Here is a 20,140-nt window from a genome sequence, read left to right on the forward strand (position 1 = left end):
ATTGAGGAATAAACACCATCTTTTCTGTTTAACGCTGTTCTTGTAATAATAAAATGCACGACTGAAATATTTGAAAGTTTTGGAAAGGTAAGTAGTTTACATTTAGATCATACCATAAAAATGTAATCTAGTATAAACATATAGGTTGAGATTTGTGTTTAGTACTGCAACCTCGTTCAGTTTCTCAGTAACTCGAAAATTACAGCAGCATTTTCCTGATGTCCAACACCAGTCAAAATGAAAAAATAATCACAAATGTTCACTATTGATCAACTTTGTGATTCAACATGTTATTAGTTGTCATTTCTTATTATTCTGTTTCAATTCCTTGCAGATTAGAAACAAAAACAATAGAGGAAAATCACCCCCCTGGATCTTAGCCTTGGCCTTTTTCAAGCAAAGAGAAGAGGAGCTGCCAGGCTTTGCATGTCAAGTGGCCACTCGGCTGTTTGACAGCTTCTGGGTTTCAACCCCGTTGGGATTGAGGCAGCTCAAGCAACCACGAGCGATGAGTCCTGTCGTCTGCTGACGCTGCTCCAGCACCATGGCAGACAGGCTGTGATATGACAAGAGGATCCATCCTAGGGACGCAGCGTTGGGATCCATAATTGGCTTCCTGGGAAACTACAGCTGGTGGAGAGGATGTAAAAAGAGGCGTGCATGTGCCAGGATATTGCTACGGCCTTGCCAAGCTGGTGGATCCACTTGGAGGAGAGTTTTGCCGCTGATCTTGGTTTTTTTTCCCGGTTTGGTAATGTTGGCTTTGGGGAAAATTTCTGCTGACTCACCCACCCCTGGACACCTTTTGCAGAGCGTGGCTGGCCAGTGAAGAGGTCCAACGGCGCCTTACCCCGACTGCAGGTCCCCTCCGGTGGCCCTTGGCACCATCTTGCACCCAACCCCATCCCGTGGGGCAGCTGCAGTCCCCCGCCCCGGGGAGTCTCCCACAGTGACCCCCGCACCCGGGGCGGGGGTGAGCGTGCCCAAAGCTTCCAGCGCGGCCGGCGCCCGGCAAGATTTTACCCTGTCTGCCGCCGGGGCCCCGGTGCCGCCCCCCGCCAGCCCTGCCGCCCCGCTCACCCGCCCCAGGCCGCGCAGGATGGGGGCGGTGCTGGTGCGGCGCGGGGGCTGCCTGCTGCTCTGGCTGGCCCTGCTGCTGGGCTGCTGGGCCGAGCTGGGCAGCGGGCTGGAGTTCCCGGGTGCGGAGGGCCAGTGGACCCGCTTCCCCAAGTGGAACGCCTGCTGCGAGAGCGAAATGAGCTTCAACATGAAGACGCGCAGCTCCAGCGGGCTGGTGCTCTACTTCGACGACGAGGGTTTCTGTGACTTCCTGGAGCTCATCCTCACCCAGGGAGGGCGGCTACAGCTCAGCTTCTCCATCTTCTGCGCCGAGCCCGCCACCCTGCTCTCGGACACGGCGGTCAACGACAATCTCTGGCACGCCGTTGTCATCCGCCGCCACTTCAAGAACACAACGCTGATCATTGACCGAACGGAGGCCAAGTGGGTGGAGGTGAAGTCCAAACGGCGGGACATGACTGTCTTCAGCGGGCTCTTCCTAGGAGGGCTCCCGCCGGAGCTGCGGTCGGCGACGCTAAAGCTGACGCTCTCCTCCGTCAAGGACCGGGAGCCCTTCAAGGGCTGGATAACAGACGTGCGGGTGAACTACACGCAGGCGTCGCCGCTGGAGAGCCAGGAGGTGCGGCTGGATGACGAGCAGAGCCGGCTGTGCGCCAGGGACGACGTCTGCCTCAACGGGGGCGTCTGCTCGGTGCTCAACGACCAGGCCGTCTGCGACTGCTCCCAAACGGGCTTCCGAGGGAAGGACTGCAGTGAAGGTAAGGGGCCATCTCAGCTCGCCCCATCGCCCCCCTCCCCATCGCTCTATGGAGGGGACGGGTCGGAGGCCAGGCCTGCATGAAGTTTCATCTGTATGAGTGGATTTTCCTCCCTCCCCTCCCTTCTCATCATGTCCCCGGCTCCCTTCTTCCCCACCTTCTCCTCCATGTCTTCCATGTGTCTCTGTGGCCAACCATGGTGCCATCACTCTTCTGTTCTCTGCGAGGCTGGGTGAGAGGAGGAAGAGGGTGTTATCTGAGCATCTTCTGTGATTTTGGGTTGTTCTGGGTAAAGGAGAGATGGGTGGTGGGTACCAGGCGTCACCCAGATGGCAGGGGGTGGCTGGAACCATGCTCGGTGGGAGATGAGGGAGGGGATGTGCATGCTTATCACAAGCGGCTGGCGGTAATTAATTTGGGGAGCAGGGAAATTGATGCTGGGAATAATTTAACTGGATTAAGTGCAAAGGTGACCTGGGCTTGGCTTTGTAGGGTAGAGGAGACCTAGAGTCCACTTTGTATTTGCCTCTGCTATGTCATTGAAATAAAATCAGTGATTTATTTGTGAATTCCTTAAATTGTGGCCGGGGAGGAAGGGGATTAAACAGAGGATTATGTTTTTACATGAATACGAATGGTACTGCTTTGCAACATATTTAGCAATTCACCATGCCAGTTAGACAGGGAGAACACAAAAGGGCAAGGGGGAAGTACATACTCCAACACCACAAAATGACTGAGTAGTTTTACCAAGGAAGAGGGAACCTAGAAAAACAGCAGTTTCCTTAATCTCATCTACAAATAAATCACTGGGTAAAATATGATTCATATTCAGTGCCCATTCTTTTTGGCAAATGGAAAGAATGTGAACGTTTTCTTTGCAGATGCATGCAGGACTCTTGTTTTTATTATTTTGTTAGTAAATGTACCATTGCTTGCAGCTTTTTAGGCATAGAAATTATGTATGTTGTGTACCTAGAGCAGGACGTGAAGGTGTATAAATGAAATAAGAGTAAATGTATCAAGGGAAAATATGATTATCATGTCAAAATTGAAGAGCAAAGACCTAAGTTTAAAATGTAAAAGGTAAATATGAATAAGATATTATCAAGGCCAAATTAAGATCTTCACTGAGTGGCTGCATGACATTTATGGCTGAATAATTTGCCTTTAGCATTTCTATCAGATTTCACTCATTATAAGAAAGAAAACATCATTTGTGACTGTGCTTTATTATGTAACACCTTCTGTCCTTAGTGTCAATACTCAAAATGCTACAGTCATTCTGCATCCTGTTTACTTTATCAGCTGTTTATCTCTCATCTGCCATTCGTGAAAAATTCAAACCAAATTAACACTTTGAATAATTTTTTTATAGGAGCAAATAATAGTTTCAGAAAATTAGTCATTTGTACTTCCAATTGCACCCATTCCTAGAAACTGTAAAATGAAATATCTTTTATATTAGGCAAACCCTCTCAATTGATTTAGTATTTGGGTGTCAATTTTTAATATATGATACTACATAATATATAGGTGTATGTACAATATTGAGTTGTCTTAGAATCTCTGAGTAAGGCCCTATTATAAAGAAAAAGAAAATTATGAGGTGTAGCAGCTTTGTTAAAGCAATTCTGATAATTTAATTATTATTAATACTATTATACATTTATATGCCCTTTACACTAAAACATAGTTTATTTATTTGAAGCTATTTTGCATATATAATAATTATATGAAAGAGTTCACATGATTGCATGTAGTATCAGTCAGATAAATTATTGCCTTTACATAATAATAGGTCCAGTGGCTATTTTTAAGGAACATTTTTATGTTTAGATCAAATTTTAGAGCAATACATGTCCATATTTATATTTAGTGAAAATTTTATGGAACTTTTAAGAAGATGACACTCAAAAAAACATTTAGAGTCCCCCCTCAATCAAGGTAAAATGCTGACTTCATTTAAGTGCTAGTGGTTTACAGTAGACATTGGTGGCATCAAGATTCTCCTCACATGTCCCTTGACTACTAAGAAGCCTTATAAAATAATAGCAAAACTTAATATTTTAGCAGAAAGTATTCAGATTCTGATTTCATTTGAAACAGGAGGCAGCATTTGCCCTGACAGCAACATAAAATGAACTACATTGCAGTTTACACCTGTTAATTGAGAAAAGGTAACAACTGACACTTCCATCAGTCAAGTTTTCATGAAGGGATTCAAAGTTACTCACATGTGCCAGCAGAGATATTGAACTATTATAAATTATTTAATATTCTAAGAAACAGAAGAGGCAGAAGGACAAGTAAAGCCTTTATCTCTTCCAAGAAAGAAACCTTGGCTTCTGTTCTTTAGTTTTTTGTAGCCAACATAGACATTAAGCTGTTGAACTTTGGTCTTTTGTTCCCAGAATGTGTAAATTTCCCACAAGCCTTAGAAAGACATTTCCATTGCTAGAGGATCATCTCAGGCTGCAATTATCTGAAGGGCTCTTTTGAGGTTTTTTGTTTAAAAATGGTTTTAGATAGAAAGACCCCTCCTTTCTGTTTTTATCTGAAATTGTAGCCACATGTCCTAGTTGCTACCTTTTCTTTAAAGGTGAAAGATGGTGATTAAATCCTATTTTCCTTTGATTTTTTAATTTTTTTTTTTGCCTTGGATTTGTTGTTTTTCTATATCTCTGCAGTTTGGTAAAACACAGAGTTCTTTGGTGTAATGAGGAGTGCAGGAAATAATATCAACAACAACAAAGAAAAACTTATAAAAATTTTCTATCCTGACTTGCACATTTAGGAATTAAAAAGTAATAGATTTAGAGTCGACGTTTCAAGTCTTAAGATACCATTTTAAATACAAGTTCAGTTATTTTCAGGAGAAAATCTGGTGGGGTTTTTTCCCAGATTTTCATCTTTGAAAAGCTTATTAATGATCCCTGAAGTAATTTTTTTTTCTTGTAAGAATGAAGTTCAACCAAGTTTTGGGTTGGATTTTTTTTTCTGTTGGGTTTTTTGTTTTCTTTTTTTCTTTTCTTTTTTTTAAACAAAAAAAATGTAATTTAAATTATTTCCAGCAATATAGTAATATAAATTATTTCCAGTAGACTTAACTGGTTTTATACCCGTCTAAATCAGGAGTAGCTTCATTTATATTTTATGAACTACACTACTGGGAGAACAAGAGCAAGCCAGGAAGGAACCATTCAGTCATTCCTTTTGTTCCAGTAGGTTCTAAGTTCTCTTCAATGGGAGCATTGGCATAAATCAGAGAAAAAGGACTGGAATTTTGCTTAAGTGTCAAGGATGTGCAGTCCATAGGAAAGAAAAATATGATCTCTAGCAGTTTTCTGGTTGATAGGCCCATGAAGAAAATCAGTACAGGAGCCTTCTAAAAGATAAAATCTCTGCTTTGTACTGAAAATGGCAAGGGTATATTAGTACACATAATAATAGTGATTCAGTAGAAGGAAAAAATACACAAAATTATAATGAATTTTATTAGGAATAAGAGTAGCATTGAAATAGACCCTGCCATATCAGTTTTCTGCTAAGTTTTTGTCATACATTTCAACCTTCTATTTGGTGAAAATTACAATATTTCCTGAAATTACTCAAATTATTATGACTTGATCCTATGATAGGGAGAGATTTTTATTAAAAATATATACTTCAAAATCAGATTTTTAGTGCATTTAGTCAAGTTCCTAGAAAGTAAGGAGAATACATTATTCATATCAGTGAACCTCCATATTGTAATTTTTCTCCTTAGGTTAAAATGCTAAAACAAAAAAACCTCCCTATTTTGCCTATTAAATGACTAAAATCGTGACCTTCTGACTTTAGACAAAAAAAAAAAAAAAAAGTATCATTTTCCTTTCATCCTCATTTATATAAAAATAGCCTTGTCCAGTATCCTGTCTGAGAAAGAAAGCAGGTAGTTCTAAAAGAGGTAGTAAAATACACATGGTACACATGGTGTATTGAGTTGGGGAAAGTTTCTCACTGATGGTAACTTCTTGTCACTCCATGTCTTTCTGCTTTTCTATATCTCTAGTGGCTTCAAAAAGTTGCAGACAGGATCCTTTATCTTTTTAAAAATATAGCTTCCCTACTTACCTCAATATTAGCATCTATCCAATTGCTCTGTGAATTCAAACTATTCCTGTTTATAACTTGTTGTATTTTAGCTGTTCCACTGATTTTCTGGTTTGTGAGAAAAATGAGGGCTGTTCAGGCAGCTGTTCACTGTAAGAGACACTTTTCCTTGTCAGATATTCAAAAGTTGATGCCAGCTACAGTTTGAACTGTGAAAGTGATTTTTGAGGAAGTCAGTTCCAGATGTCTCAGCCTAGCCAGCACTTAGATTTGTTTGTTTGGGTTCTGAATATACTGCATCAGTCTTTGTTGTGTTTCCTTTTGCATGTTAACTTTTTAAAAAGCCATCCAATATTTCTATCTCTTTGAAATTTCTGATATTTTAAACCATTTTGTTCTCTTTATACCTTGAATGAAACATTTGAACTTCTTTTGGTGTTAATTATCTATTGCCAGTGGTGTGCTTGAGTGAGATGTTGTTGCACTCATTGCCAATAGTCAGTCTTAACAGAGTAGTCACCATAGTCTTTTTCCCTCTTGAATCCTAGCTAAATCTACTCTGGACTATTAAATACTGGGAACAAAACTTGCCTTTTTGATTTACACTTCAGAATCTTTATCTACGTGATCTGTATTTCTTCTTCATGCTGAATTTCTTGTCAGTGCCAGTGGCCACTGGGGTGATGTTGGAATAGAAGGAGGGCTAGGAGTGCACCAGAGATTCCACTGAAGTTCTATATATGTGCAAATCATGCAAATAATTTAACATTCATTATTTCATTTTATTTAATATTTTGAAATGGTGACTTTGTTGTCAGAGTAGAATCTTGAGAGCAGATAGTCAAGTAATCAAAAAGTCATTCAGAACAGTTACATCTGTTACATTCACATTTAGTCATACAAAACCCCAATGCTTATGTCAGTTTAAAGGGCAGTTTTGCATCATTTTCCTAATGAAATTTGATATAGTATTTTGTTTGCTAGGATTCAGTATGATAGGATATTGATTTCAATATCTGCCTCATGTAAAATCACAGGAATTAAAATACTGTTTCACTGGTAATTAGGAGTTGGCAGTCTGTTTTTTATTATCTTCCAAGGAGGTTTCTTGCTGAGTATTACTAATCCTTTTGAAATGCTGATATTGAAATATTTACAGCCTAGATCTTGGTACTCCAGGTAAATAATATTTTAAATGGTGAGGTTGTTGTTTACCCTTTGGACCTAGTTGAGGTGCTGGGTCCTTGTTAAATTTATATTGTGAATTATAGACAACTAATATGCTAGAATCTAGCACCATAGGACCTTGTGTCAGATTGGTCATATTCATTCAGAATTTCATAATAATATATAGACATAGACAATGTCTATATATATATATATATATATATATATATATATATATATAAAACACAGAAAATTTAAATTGTCTATGTTTTAATGTAATTGCCCTTCAGGGCTTGCAGGCATTTTGGACCAAATGTACTTGATCTTTTGTCTCAGCTGAAGATTGGCTTTCTGGGAGTCTTTTAACAATAGATGCTAGCCATGGATTTGTGGGATTTTACCCCTTCATCATTACTGACCTGATGGACAGGAATGGGGAAAAAGGCTGGCAGTTAAAAATGAGCTCCTGATAGAAACAGTTTTATGTGGAGGCTAACATTAACACATACATCTTTTAATAAACACAATAAAATTGGTTGGTAACTTAAAAGAGAAAGCTCCATCCACCTGTCTTGGTGAATTTAATATTTTTTTCATATGTTTTATCTACCAGAAAGCTTGGTGTTCCATGTAGAAAACATGAAACCATACCAGTTTCTGGAAAAAGGTTCTGTCCAGTTTGTTGTGCTGTAGTAAAAACTTGTGTATCTTCATAAACACTTGATTTTCCAGAATAGTGAAAGGCATTCTGAGGTGTTCAATACCTCTGTGAACCTGAGGACTAAATTGTAGAGACCAAATAGACTTTTTTCAATGGTTAGGGTGTAACAGACATACCTTTAATTGTGTTGCTATGTATAGAATTGACTAACAAAGTCAATACTTTGCTGCCTTTATTTAGTTCTGTGCTGAGCTGGGATCATAATTTAATCTTTTACAAAGATGTGCACTTTCTTGAATGGCAGTTTCTCCTTCTGTACTGTGGTGATGGTCTCTGAGTGTATCACAAGCACTTCACCAGCATGGATTATATTGTCCTGTATGCAGAACTCAATTTTTCAGCTCAGAGGCTATCCTGCTAAGCTAAAAAGTAGTTGTATGTGGTGAGTTCATGCAAATGTTCAGCCATTCTCCTGGATCTTGGAGTAGAATCAGTAGGATCAATAAGTGCTTCAATGAACAAAATGTCTGCAGTAACTAATGAAGCAATGAAGTAGGAAAACCCACATGGGTTTGATAGGACATTGCTTTCTCAGTGACCCTGGCCAGTTCACACCACTTTTTCAGTTTGCCTTCCTATCTGTAAAGTGAAACTACTCCATACAGGAGCTTTTGGTAGGATCTTTTTTCCTGGTCATCAGATACTTGTAAGATCAGAATTTCTATTAGGGATGTAGGAGAGGAAGTCAAGACCTGAAGCTCCCTTTACTATTGTGTGATCACTTTAGTCTACAGAACTGATAGTTGTTAGCTGGCTTTGAAATTGCAGGCCTTCCTACTGCCTATCCATAGCTGAGTGTTCAGAATAGTGTGGTTTTTCTTGCTTTTTTGTCTGTCCCTGTCTGCCATTGTTCTGACTAGACATTGGAAATGATGTGGCTTGTCACCTGCCAGACACTTCTCCTTTGACAATTCAGCTTTTCTGATGGTCACAAAAGTTCTTTGTAACACCTGTATAAAAGTATTCCTTTTTCCTGTAGAAGGATCTAGGATTTAATGTCTGAGCGGAGTGAAGAACTCTTGTTCCTAGTCAACAACCACATAGCTTTTTTAGTTTCATTCTCTTCCGTTTTCAGTGAAAAATCTGAGGGTGAATGTAGGAGAACAGTTTGTGGCCATTGGGAGTGGGGCTGTGGCTGAGCCCCATCCTTAAAGGGCTACAGCTGTGAGAAGCAGGTGAGCAGCACTGACAGCAGTGAGCCAAGGAGTGCCCAGGTGTTACTGACCAACCACCAAAGGGAACAGAGGGCACACAGGTGCAATGCATCAACATGAGGGGTATGAAAGGCTGGGCTAGAGACCAAGAAGGGCAGGTGCTTGCAGCCTTCTGAAGTGCTATGGTGTTTTTCCTCTATGGGCAGACACCTGAAGCCTTCTGGTGAGGTAAGGTGCTAGTCTGTATGGGGAAATGCATAAAACCTTCTGAAATGGCATGGTGACATTCTGTGTGTTGTGGCTGGCTCGAGTGCAGCATGTGCTGGGACAGGTGAAAGTGAGAGGTGGCCTCAGTTATGCCTTCCTTGAGATTCTCAAGAAACGAGACAGAGGTAACTGGCAGCTGCAGAACAGGATTCTGTAATGAGATTTTAGATTTCTTTAATGCACTATGGAGTGCATTAAGAACCTACAATTACTTAGTTACGTCCTAATAAGCAGCAGATTTGGCACCTTTTAGATATCTGAAGAAAATGTGTTCTGTTTTCATTTTCCACTGGAGTCAATTTGAAGTCCTATTGACTCAAGTTTGGAATTAGGGCAAACCTAATAACGTGCTGATTCTGAACTTATTCAAGTAGGAATATGAAAACAGAGAGAACTAGGGCAAATTAAAGAACCTGCTGATTCTGCCTGTAGTATTCATCTGGGAATGTCTATAGAGAAAATACTTTTCATAAATTCTGATATTTATTGCCATGATCATCATCACTATAATTATTCATTAATTTAATATGTGCCTTATGAACCATGTGGAAGAGTGAAGTTATATGACTAATTTTGTCAGAAATGTAAGACTCTCTATGATTTGAGGGAAAACCTGATTTCCCAAACAAATGGATGGTACAGAATCACATGTGCAGTTGCTGCCACTACAAATTATGAAACAGTGGATTTTTGCCTATGGAAGTGTAACAGCCCAAAAAAGCTACACAGGTGTGCAAGTCACAGATTCCTTTCAGACTGTGGGATGCTGCAAAAAGTCTTGAAATGAGAACATTTGACTTTTAGATTTTGTCTATAGAAAGGGCTTTGCATTGCTTAAAGGCAGAGAAACTTGATTGATTCTTCCCATGGTGCTGTCTTTTTATAATTAAGTGAATGTGTACAGCCATTAAGGAGGTCACTGGCATTACCCCATGCACCTGAAATGTGCATCACAGTTCCAAAGTTTCTGAATTACATCTTAATTTCCAATGCAGAATGACCTTCTTGTTAATCTTCTTTCTCTTTTGTGCTTTTTAGCTTTGACAAAAAACGTTTTAAAATAGTTTTTTTTTCCAAAGGAGGTATTTCTATTAAGAAAAGATTCCTTGAGAAAGATTGCATGTATGTAATATAAATTATATAGAATTTCTTTTGAGTAAGTGTATAGAAAATGACAGAATTAGTGACTAGACATGGAGTGAAGATCTGTATCTCAATACTGTCATTTTCTTTATTATCCTGATTCTTCTTTGTTTCCAAAGGTGACAACAGGAATCTTCACACACATATCATCATTTGTACAATGGGTGTCTAGGGCACAGCCACATTGAATAGCTTTAGAATGAATTACGATCTTCTGATGTAAAGATTATATTCATTGTTAGTAAAAATGTGAGAATAGGGCCCTAATGCTAGGGAAAAAAAATGCTCTTCAGCCTTAAAGATGTTATCTTCCCTGATTCTGAATCATGCAAGTGTGATGAAAGCGGTATAAAAAATCTTGGATTCCACTGGTTGTTGCACAGCAACAGGCTTACATTTTGCATTTCAAAAATTATTTGTACATTTTATGTTTGTAAAACCAGACTCTTGAGCTGGAAGGTCCAGAGACAGGAGTCAGAGAGGCAGGTGAGACACAGCAGCTCCTTCCCAGACTGCACACACTGCTGCGTTTCAGCACAGTGATCTTCAGGTGATCCTCAGTGATCTCAGACATCCTCCCTTAAAAAAAAATAGTGGAATTTCTGCAGGAAGTTTCCAGGAATGTTGGTCCTGACAGAGAGATTACTAGTGTTGTGCATTTTGAATTTGATTTTTTTTCTTATCAGAGCAGAGACAGGTAAAAATAGAATTTAGAAACCCATAGATGTTTGTCACTTAAGACTATTGTGGGGTGATATAGGAAAGATTAGTAAACATATTTTTAAAGAAAAGATCAATGCCCTTCTTCCACTTCCTTCTCAGATGACTGTTACTCAATTTCTCAGGAGCTGATTCTCTGTGGATTTTTTTTTTTGTGATATTGCAGAAACATAATTTCTATAACATCACATTGCAAAGAAGGGGTTTTTTAGAACCTAAAGTTTTTCAGAGATAAGTTATGGACTGTCATTCAACATAAGCAAAAGATTTGTCTGGTTTAGTTGAACATTTACGGAAGAATTCTGAATATAGATCTCACATTCTTACATAAAACATTCCTGGCTTGAGTATTATGAGGAAAAAAAAATCAGAATTTTCCCAGTAGCTCACCAGAAGAAAATATATTCAAATCACATTTTCTTTGTTGGCCCAAATCTCCACTACTTTTCTGTGAACAATGTATCTGTTGTGGTAGTTTCCAGGAACTTCTTTGGGGTTTTTTGACACTGTTCTCAGTACAAAGTACTTGAAAGGAGCAGCTAGGATTGAAGTTAGATTTGATTTTTTTTTTTTTTTTTCTCTGCAACTGTTGAACAACTGAGTCTGGAATTACAGGAAGTTTTGCAGTAGTAATAAGCAGTACAGCGCAGGTTTTGTTTTTCTTTTCCACATGACAAATTTTGAAGTTCAAAATGTAACAAAGAATGCATCAGGTTTGAAGTTCTGAGAGAAATATTTTCACACTGTTTCCTATTCAAGCTTTTATAACAAAGACAATTCCTGTGACAGAAAAGAGTTCAAGTGATAGAAGTTTTGACCTGCTGTTCTTGCAAATCCACTGACAACCACAATTCAAGTTGGCATCCAGAGGTTTTACCTATTGTCTTAGCCCTGGCTGGATCCCATTCTCATTTTTTAAATATCATTTGGGTCTTTAAGTAAAATCCTTCTTGCACTTTATAAATACCTGCAAAATCCAAGTTTGCTATTCAGGTGCATATTACCCATTGTGATACCATGAGTCATCCTGGTGGATTTTTGTAAATCTTAAACCATGAAAGCATCCACAGTGATGCAAGGGAAAAAAATTTCCTTCCAATTTCTTCCCTATATAAAAAAAAATATACAAACAGAAACATTCATTGCACTCCAAGTTAATGGTGCCATGGGAATTCAGAAGCAGAGCTGCCTTCAGTGAGTGGTGGCTTTCTTTTTTTATTTTTCTTTCTTGTGTTTTAGCATGGAATTTTTCTCTTCATTTTATTCACATTTGCATTAAAAAATAATAAAAAGCAGTTAGTGATGCTGTATCTATTGTGATAGAAGTACCTCCAATTCAAAAGCATGCCTCTAAGAGCTTAGAAATATTTAGTTATTTTGATTTTGCACTTCAATTTGGGCTCATTTCTGCTTTCATAGCCTAAATATATGAAGTGAGATGGGTACAGGTTTTGATGTTACTCAGCTTTGCTCTTCCATAGCTTCCTGATGAGAAATCTGAAAAACAGTGCACTAGTGTGTCTTGGAAACTTGTCCTTGCCCAGTCTGAGCTCTCAGTGACATACACTAAGCTTTCAGTCATTAGAGAATGCACAAAGCGGTACTAAGGTTGATTAACCAAAGGAATTTGAAAAGAAAAATGTTCTTAGACATCATATATGTTGCTCTGTAGAATATTTCTAAAATATTTTGCTTTTGTAGATTTTTCACGTTTAGTAGTATCTCTGTCAATTGATGTAATAAAATAACTTATTGTAGTTCTCTTTTCTGTGTAGATCAGGACTGATGTCTCTTGAAGCTGATATGTTAAGCCATTGTAAAATGAGAGCTAAGTCAGAATCAGGTCCTCTGATTAGGAAAAAGAAGAATCTTTCTACTGCATTTATATTAAAACACCCTGAAAAGTCAAGAAATAAAAGGGCCAACTTGCCAACTACTAAATAATGCTGCTTTGCAATCTTTATAGAAATCCCCTTTTCCATTCAGACGTATGGAAAGATCTTGTCAGCACAAAAGTGACTGGTGAGAAGCTTTGCCTGCTTGTCTCTCACCCCTGTAGGTTGCAACAACTGCTTTTTCCACTCTTCAGTTTTTCTCTTTTGTAGGGGCATGGTAAGAACTTGCAATGCTGTTTCCCCTTACAAAATTATGAATTAATCGCTAAAAAAGGTTAATATTTTAACCCTGCTCTGATTCCCATTGATCAGATGACTGATTCTGTATTAAAATGCTTTGAAAATTGACTGTCAAGGATTTTTGTCCTCTACAAATTTTTGCACTCCTTTGGTTACTCTTAAACACACATTCAGTGCACAGGCTTTTAAATCCCAGCTCAGTATGGGCAGTTTGCATCTTCTGCAACCAGCCTGAGTCCTCAGTGTCAGTCTAACACCTATGAATCTACTGCACTCAAAACTTATGCTCAGAGAATTTTATAAAATAAAGCACTTAGAAGCTGTGACCTGCCAGGACAAAATATGCTATGCATGTTTAATTTCATCTGTTTCTGGGTATCCATTATGAAGTAGTTTTTAATTACATAGTCATATGTGACTTTATCATTGATTTTTCTGCCTCCTTCTGTGCATAGCCTGGATAATAAGTTCTTCAATATTTGGTTTTCTATTTGCTGTTCAGTTTGTAGCCCTGAGCCTCATTCATTGTCCATATTAAAATAATTTCTTTGAAGAGGAATCAGTAATATTTCCCAGGCTTTTCTAAGGTTTTCCCAGATACAACACCTGAGCTGCTGTGGAAATATTGAAAATTGCACAATGCCCATGTAAGATGCTCTCATTCACAGTGGAGAACTGAGGCAAGAGAGATTGCATGAGAAAACATTTCCTGAGTGCCCATCTGAAGTTTTTTCTGAGTACTTCACAGATAACACCACACACTCCAAGCCTCCACTGGCACTTCAAAGCACAGCTGGCTCTGTGTTCTGGGATTTCCATTACAGTGCTCTCTCCAAACAAATCTTTGGAGCAGCATTAGGAATGACCACCCAGAAAATGCCTGTCTTGAAAAACCTGACTAAAATCAGGTTGGATTTTTAGGAGAGAAGGGAATAGAGTATATTTCTTCATTCAGCTCTCCTTGTTCTGAGGTACACCCCACTCCTTTTCAGCGAGGGCAGATGCACTGCTCACTGGCACAGCAGCTTTCTGTGGTACTCAGTCATTACTTCTGGCTAAGAATAGTCCTCTGTGTGCAGATCAAGTGAGGGAAGCTCTGGAGAGAATTGCATTAAACTGTGTAATTAAAGGCTATACCCTACCCTATATGAATAAAGTAGATGGAGCTCAGTTACGTAAGAAGCCTTATGTCTCAGAGCTGCTATTTTTGACTTTGCAACCTAAAGAACATTCTTTTAAGATAGTAAAATAGGCAGTGTGTATTTTTTTTTTTTCTTTAAGTTTTTAAGACTCTTCTCCCACACAGACATCCCAGCCATTGTGTTTTCTGTACTTGAATGAGGAAGCTGCCTTTCTGCAGGGCCCATTCCAGCAGGGAATTTGCTGAGGTACTGACACTTTTCCTGCTCCAAAACTGAGTGGTTGGACCTAGCACAGGTTACAGAGTTTTGAATGACAGGGAAGACCTGCTGAGGCTAAAGTTGAAGGTCTTTCAGGAGTTTAGTGGTAAAATTCAAGACATCTCCACTAATGCTGTGCGTACACATTTTTTGAAACATTTGCAATTTGAACAAATTCTGATTGGTTTTCAAGGGGTTGGCAAAAGGCTTAAACCCAAAAGTCAAGTTAGTCCTGCCCAAATGGTTTTTATATGTCTGCTTCAAAATAAGACTGAAGTCAAAAGGAATCAGAATGGAAATGAAACTTACTCAGAGTTCCCTTGGGGATATACTACTGCTAACATAAATGTCAGATTTTCAGTTGAGATATTTGGTGGTTTTTTTTTACTAAAACAAATACAGTTTTTTAAGACTGAAAAAAAGACTTCCTTACTATACTGGGTCACCCTATTTTCAGTAATTACTGTAATCAACAGTCCTCTCTAGTAAATGTGTCTTTTAAAGAAAAAAATTTTAAAAGCTGCATGGAAGTCTTAGACAAAATTGTTTCAGTACATTTCAGAACCATTTTTTCCAAGGAAATGAGTTTCTCTAGACTAAAATATAGACATAGTATTTGCATGTCTGCTTATCAGTGTTGCCATTAAAAAATGGCCTAAAAATATTTCTGAAACCTGTGAAAGTTTTATATCAGGACTAGTATAGCTATAATAATCTATTCTGTGCACAAGAGCCAAAAATGAAGTATTAATCTTTGACATGACCAGACAACATTTTTAAGACACTTCTGCCTTTATACATGCCACATTTATTAATGTTCCAGGACCTTTGAACACACCTTTGGTATTTTTCCTCATTATTCAGAGATTGTTGCTTTCTCTTCTTGCAGAACTAGATGCTCTTTCTTTCCCTGTGTGTTAAAAAACTATAAAGGTTAGAAATATTTATTTTCCCTTTTCCTTTCCATGCTTTATCTTGTATCCACTATGTAGTAGTTTTCTGGAAAGAATATAAATAAGGAGCTTTTAGGGCAGGAGCTGAAGACAGAATAAAGTCACAGTCAAATTCCTACTAAATTTCTTTCTTATCACTTAATTCACAGATGGTCCTACTGTATTTGGTTGGATTATTTCTATGAATAATTTTATCCTCTTGATCCCCTGTATAATTAAATGTATGTATTATTATTATGCTGCCGATAACAGCATTATTTTAATAGTACAATGTGGCTGTTTACAAGCATGTATGATTATCTTATATGTTACCTCGTGGTATTTTAATCATCCAGTGACATTTTCAGGAATGTGAAATGTTATTACTCCCACTGATTTAAATGGGACTATGTGTGTTAGAATGAACAGAAATGTTTTTAAAATAAAAAAGTTCTGTAGTCAAGAAAGAATTAAGAATTTTGGTTTAAGCAGAATCAGGTACAAGCTAAACTGCAGAATCATAGAGGAGCAATGAAAGCATTTACAGTTTTAGAGAAAACTGTCCATGTTTTTACATATTATAAATGTCATGCCTAGTATGTAGTCTAATTAGATTCATCTTCAGAAATGCCTTTTTTAATGAACAATGACCTTAAGCTCAGATGTCTGTATGCATATAAATTTTCTTCAGGCTCAATGTATGTGTCATTTACCACCTTTCTGTTACATTTTCTGTGAAAGAATTCCAGTGCTGTTTCTTTAGGAAAGCTTAAATTCTACAGCAAAAGAGTACCAGTCAGAAATCCGAGTCCTATGTAACATCCCTAAAGGCTGTTTTTTGCTAAGCAGTAAAAGGAGTATAATTTAATACACTATGATTTTACTGTCATTTAAAATATGTCCCTAGCTCTGCAGTAGTGCTCTGCAAACTTCATTTTTTCCTTTTGAAACATAGGAGATATATACCAAGAGTGAAAGAAAAGTTTAGTGAACTAAGGGGACCACAGGATATCAACAAAAATATATTGACACTCCATCATCATTTAATCTACTACCTACAGTGCTCAGACCTCTCAGATTTATGTGATTGCTTCCAACATTCCTGCATTTCATAAACTGGCTAAAAACTCTGCTCAACTTATTACATTTATAGATAGCAAATTGTCCTAAATTTGACTTGACAAAGACTCCTAAATTAAAAAAAAAAAAAAAAAAAAAAAAAAAAAAAAAAAAAATTGATATTTAATAATTAAAGGCAATACTTCCCTTATTAACCACAGGCTATTTTACAACTGTAATGTGTTAAAAACTGTTAATTTAAAAAAAGTTAATCTTAACTACTTTACAATTGTTAATGTGCCATCTCTGGGATTTATAACAGTAAGATTAAAAATTAGTATTTTTTGCCCTCTCAGTTACAGGAGAAGTGGACATGTGACTCTTACTTACATCTCTGTGAATTTTTGTCTATATGGATTTGATTTATTCCTGCAAGTGTTAATTATTATCAGTGTTCTGGCCAGGACAAAAAATATATAACGTATTCCTAAGAGATATTAGGAAAGTTTTCAGTGATTTGGAAAATGTTTTCTCTCTTTCATGTTTACTCTCTTTCAAAGTATTTGAGTTAAAAGTTGTCTCTCAAGAAGCCTGGTAGCCTCATTGTACTATGTCTCAATGAAAATCATGAAGTTTTTCAGCTGAGATTGGGAACTGGACCTCCATTTTCTGTGAGTCAGTAGCATCACTTTTAAATCAGATCTTGGGAAACCTCTTTGTCATGAAATTTTTGTCGCTGTCAAAAATATTTCTGAGAGTTGTTTTCCTTTTCCGTGCATTCAAAAAAGATTCCTGAATGTATTAATTTTTCTAAGTTTTTCAGTTAAATGTCAATATGACTTGGTGTTTTCTTTGACTTTATGCAAGAGGCAGCCTGGGAAATTGTTGACAAAATAAAAGACTGGCAATATTGTTGAAGCAAACCTTTGATAACCAAATAAATGTTATCAGGAAAAGAATGTACCAAAAATACCTGAAGTTTTATTAGATATCATAGTAGTATATCAAGTTTCAGCAAGTTTTTGGTCCCTGATTTTGTTGGGCACTGCCTGTCTCCAAAGAGAGAGCAAAAGTCTCACCAGGAGTCTCATCCTGCACTTCTTACTGCTTTTTTTGTCTTTTGATAAGAGCTGTATGATACTTAATATGCAACCAGCTGCAAGTTCTCCTCCAAAACGTTGGGTTCCTTCAGAAAATCATTTAAATTGTGATGGTGACCTTTGCTCCTAGGGTTTGCAGTTGGGTTATGTTTATGCGGAGTTGGCTAGAGTTGAGAAAAACTTATTATGAAACAAGACTTTTAGGCTTTGGACTCAGATATTATTCCTTCTTTAGAAACTGAATCCTTCATAAATTATTACATCAGATGAAGGGTAGACATCTGGAAGCATGAAATGGGGGGAAAAAAAAAGGAGAGATGAAGAACTGAGAAGTAATTAAGTTCTGGAAATGGGATTTGGAATTGCTATTTTATTTTCACTATTCTATTACAAGTTCTTTATATATCTCAAGTATTTAATCTTCCTCACAGTTTTTCATCCCTAAAATAAGGTTAATAATATTCACTTTCTCCTCTCACATTCCCTGTCTTTTTTGTTTAGTGATGTCTGATGTTTAAGAACAAATTTCATTATATTTTTTTGCCAATACCTACTGTAAGAGAAGTGGATCCTACTTATGGTTTTAGATGTGACATATTATGCACAATATTGAGCTGTAGTTGAGATACAAACATTGGAGCAAAAATTATAAATAAATTATTGTAATGTAGGGTATTCCAGATTGCTTTAGGGGTAACTAAATTCCTGATATATTCATACATATTCTTTATAAACAAATGTTCTTCTTTGGAATATCTATTTTGGGCCTGGTTTGTGGCTTATTTCTCGTAGCATGACATGGCAACAAGATCTGTTGAGTAAAAACTGTTTATTTATAAAGAGGTGCTAAAAAAATGTGACATCAAGAGAGTTTCAATTTTATCTACTTTGCAAAAGTAAAAGCAAAGATGCTTTTTGGAAATGAATTGAAAACCTCCTAAAATATGTGTAAAATTGTTTTTATTGGGATAAATGTCAGCAGAGAAGAATTTTCTAAGGTGTACTGCACTCTAATGGCATTGTATGAAGGATTTTAGAGCTTTCCAGCAGAAATAATTTAAGAAATGTCACAGAATGTAAAGCTTTGTGATGGCAAAAAGGTGTAGGGGAGAAATAGTGATTTTCCTTAATACCTGGTTAGGTAAAGGCTATTCTGAACAATACAGACTGATTAGTTAGTAAAGAGGAAAAAAAAAACACTTTAGTAAGCTTCCAGATTTTGGTTCTTCTGCTAGTAAGAATTTGCCTAGAAGCATAAGATGAATTTGTTCGTCTGGTTTTGAATTGAAATGAAGATCTGATTTTCATCAATGTAACAGTGGAATGATTCTCCTCAGGCAGTCTTTGAAAGCAAGGGAATATTCTTTCTGATTTCAGAAATTTTTGGATCAAGGGGTTTGATTCTACCTCAGACTGCTTTAACTCTGTCATGGAGTTTGGATATATTATTTCTCATGAAAAATGTATCCAAATGTGTTGCTTTTACTAACAATTTATAAAACAGGTTGTGCAGAAATAATTTCTATCTGATCTTTCTATGATGAAATAATATTATGAAGGTTTCAAGGATATGTAGCTTAAGTGACTTTAGCTATAACATTTGGTATGATGGAGGTCTCATGAGGATATCTTGAGATAGCAGTTGGACAGTAGATTAACAAGTCATTCACTTGTTTTTCATGCAGAATGAGTAGTTGTTTTTAAAAGGATGGCTAGACTGTCCAAATGGCCATGTGAAAATATGTAAGTGGGACTGACGAGACAGTCCAGTTCCAAACTGTTTGCCATTTGGATGAAATGACCAGACAGAGAGTGAATGACACCTGTGTCATAGCAGAGGATCACCTACTGAAGAATTCAAAATCTACAGGAAAAAAAAAAAAAACATATGTGAAAGGCAATCCTAGGTTGCATTCTGGTTCCTGTGGTGTTAGATATCACCAGGTATAGGAGAGCCATGAAGAGGCACTGATGTGCCAGCTCCTTTCCATGGGGGCATCTTCATGATGCATTCAGCAGAGCTGAACAGCCAAGCAAGGCTTGTAAATGGGATCCCAAGGAAAGAGTGATAGGCAGAACTCCATGCAGTGACACAGACAGATCCCAGAATGAGCAACCCACAGTGCTGACCCAGCGTTCTCAGTTTCAGTTTGATTTTAAGCTGAATGACAGGGGGGTTGGAGAAAGCAAAGCACTTTGGCTGAATGAGATGCCAGCAAGTCTGTGATTGCAGGAGGGAGCATGGAGGATTCACTCCTTAAATCTGTGAGCAAGTCTACTGAATGTGGAAACTACTCTTCAGAGGAGAGCTAAAGCATTATCTACTTGTTGAACCATTAATGGAATACAGATAAAAAAAGAACTGGTTACTCTGTACTGTTCAACAGATTACTGGGGTTTGAAATAATA

General features: G+C 37.6%; 1 protein-coding gene across 8 annotated transcripts in view; it reads left to right on the forward strand.

The window, feature by feature from the left end:
- The first annotated feature begins 340 nt into the window (after nt 1–340).
- NRXN1 (neurexin 1) overlaps nt 341–20,140 on the forward strand; it is a 672,843-nt gene continuing 653,043 nt past the window's right edge. For all 8 annotated transcript variants that reach the window (XM_059840820.1, XM_059840821.1, XM_059840822.1 and 5 more), the window contains exon 1: nt 341–1,838. In XM_059840820.1, the coding sequence (XP_059696803.1) occupies nt 1,100–1,838 (739 nt within the window). In that variant the 5' untranslated portion in view covers nt 341–1,099. The remainder of the gene's footprint in view (nt 1,839–20,140) is intronic.

Source organism: Haemorhous mexicanus, chromosome 3 (genome assembly GCF_027477595.1).
Source record: "Haemorhous mexicanus isolate bHaeMex1 chromosome 3, bHaeMex1.pri, whole genome shotgun sequence".
NCBI classification, from domain to species: domain Eukaryota; kingdom Metazoa; phylum Chordata; class Aves; order Passeriformes; family Fringillidae; genus Haemorhous; species Haemorhous mexicanus.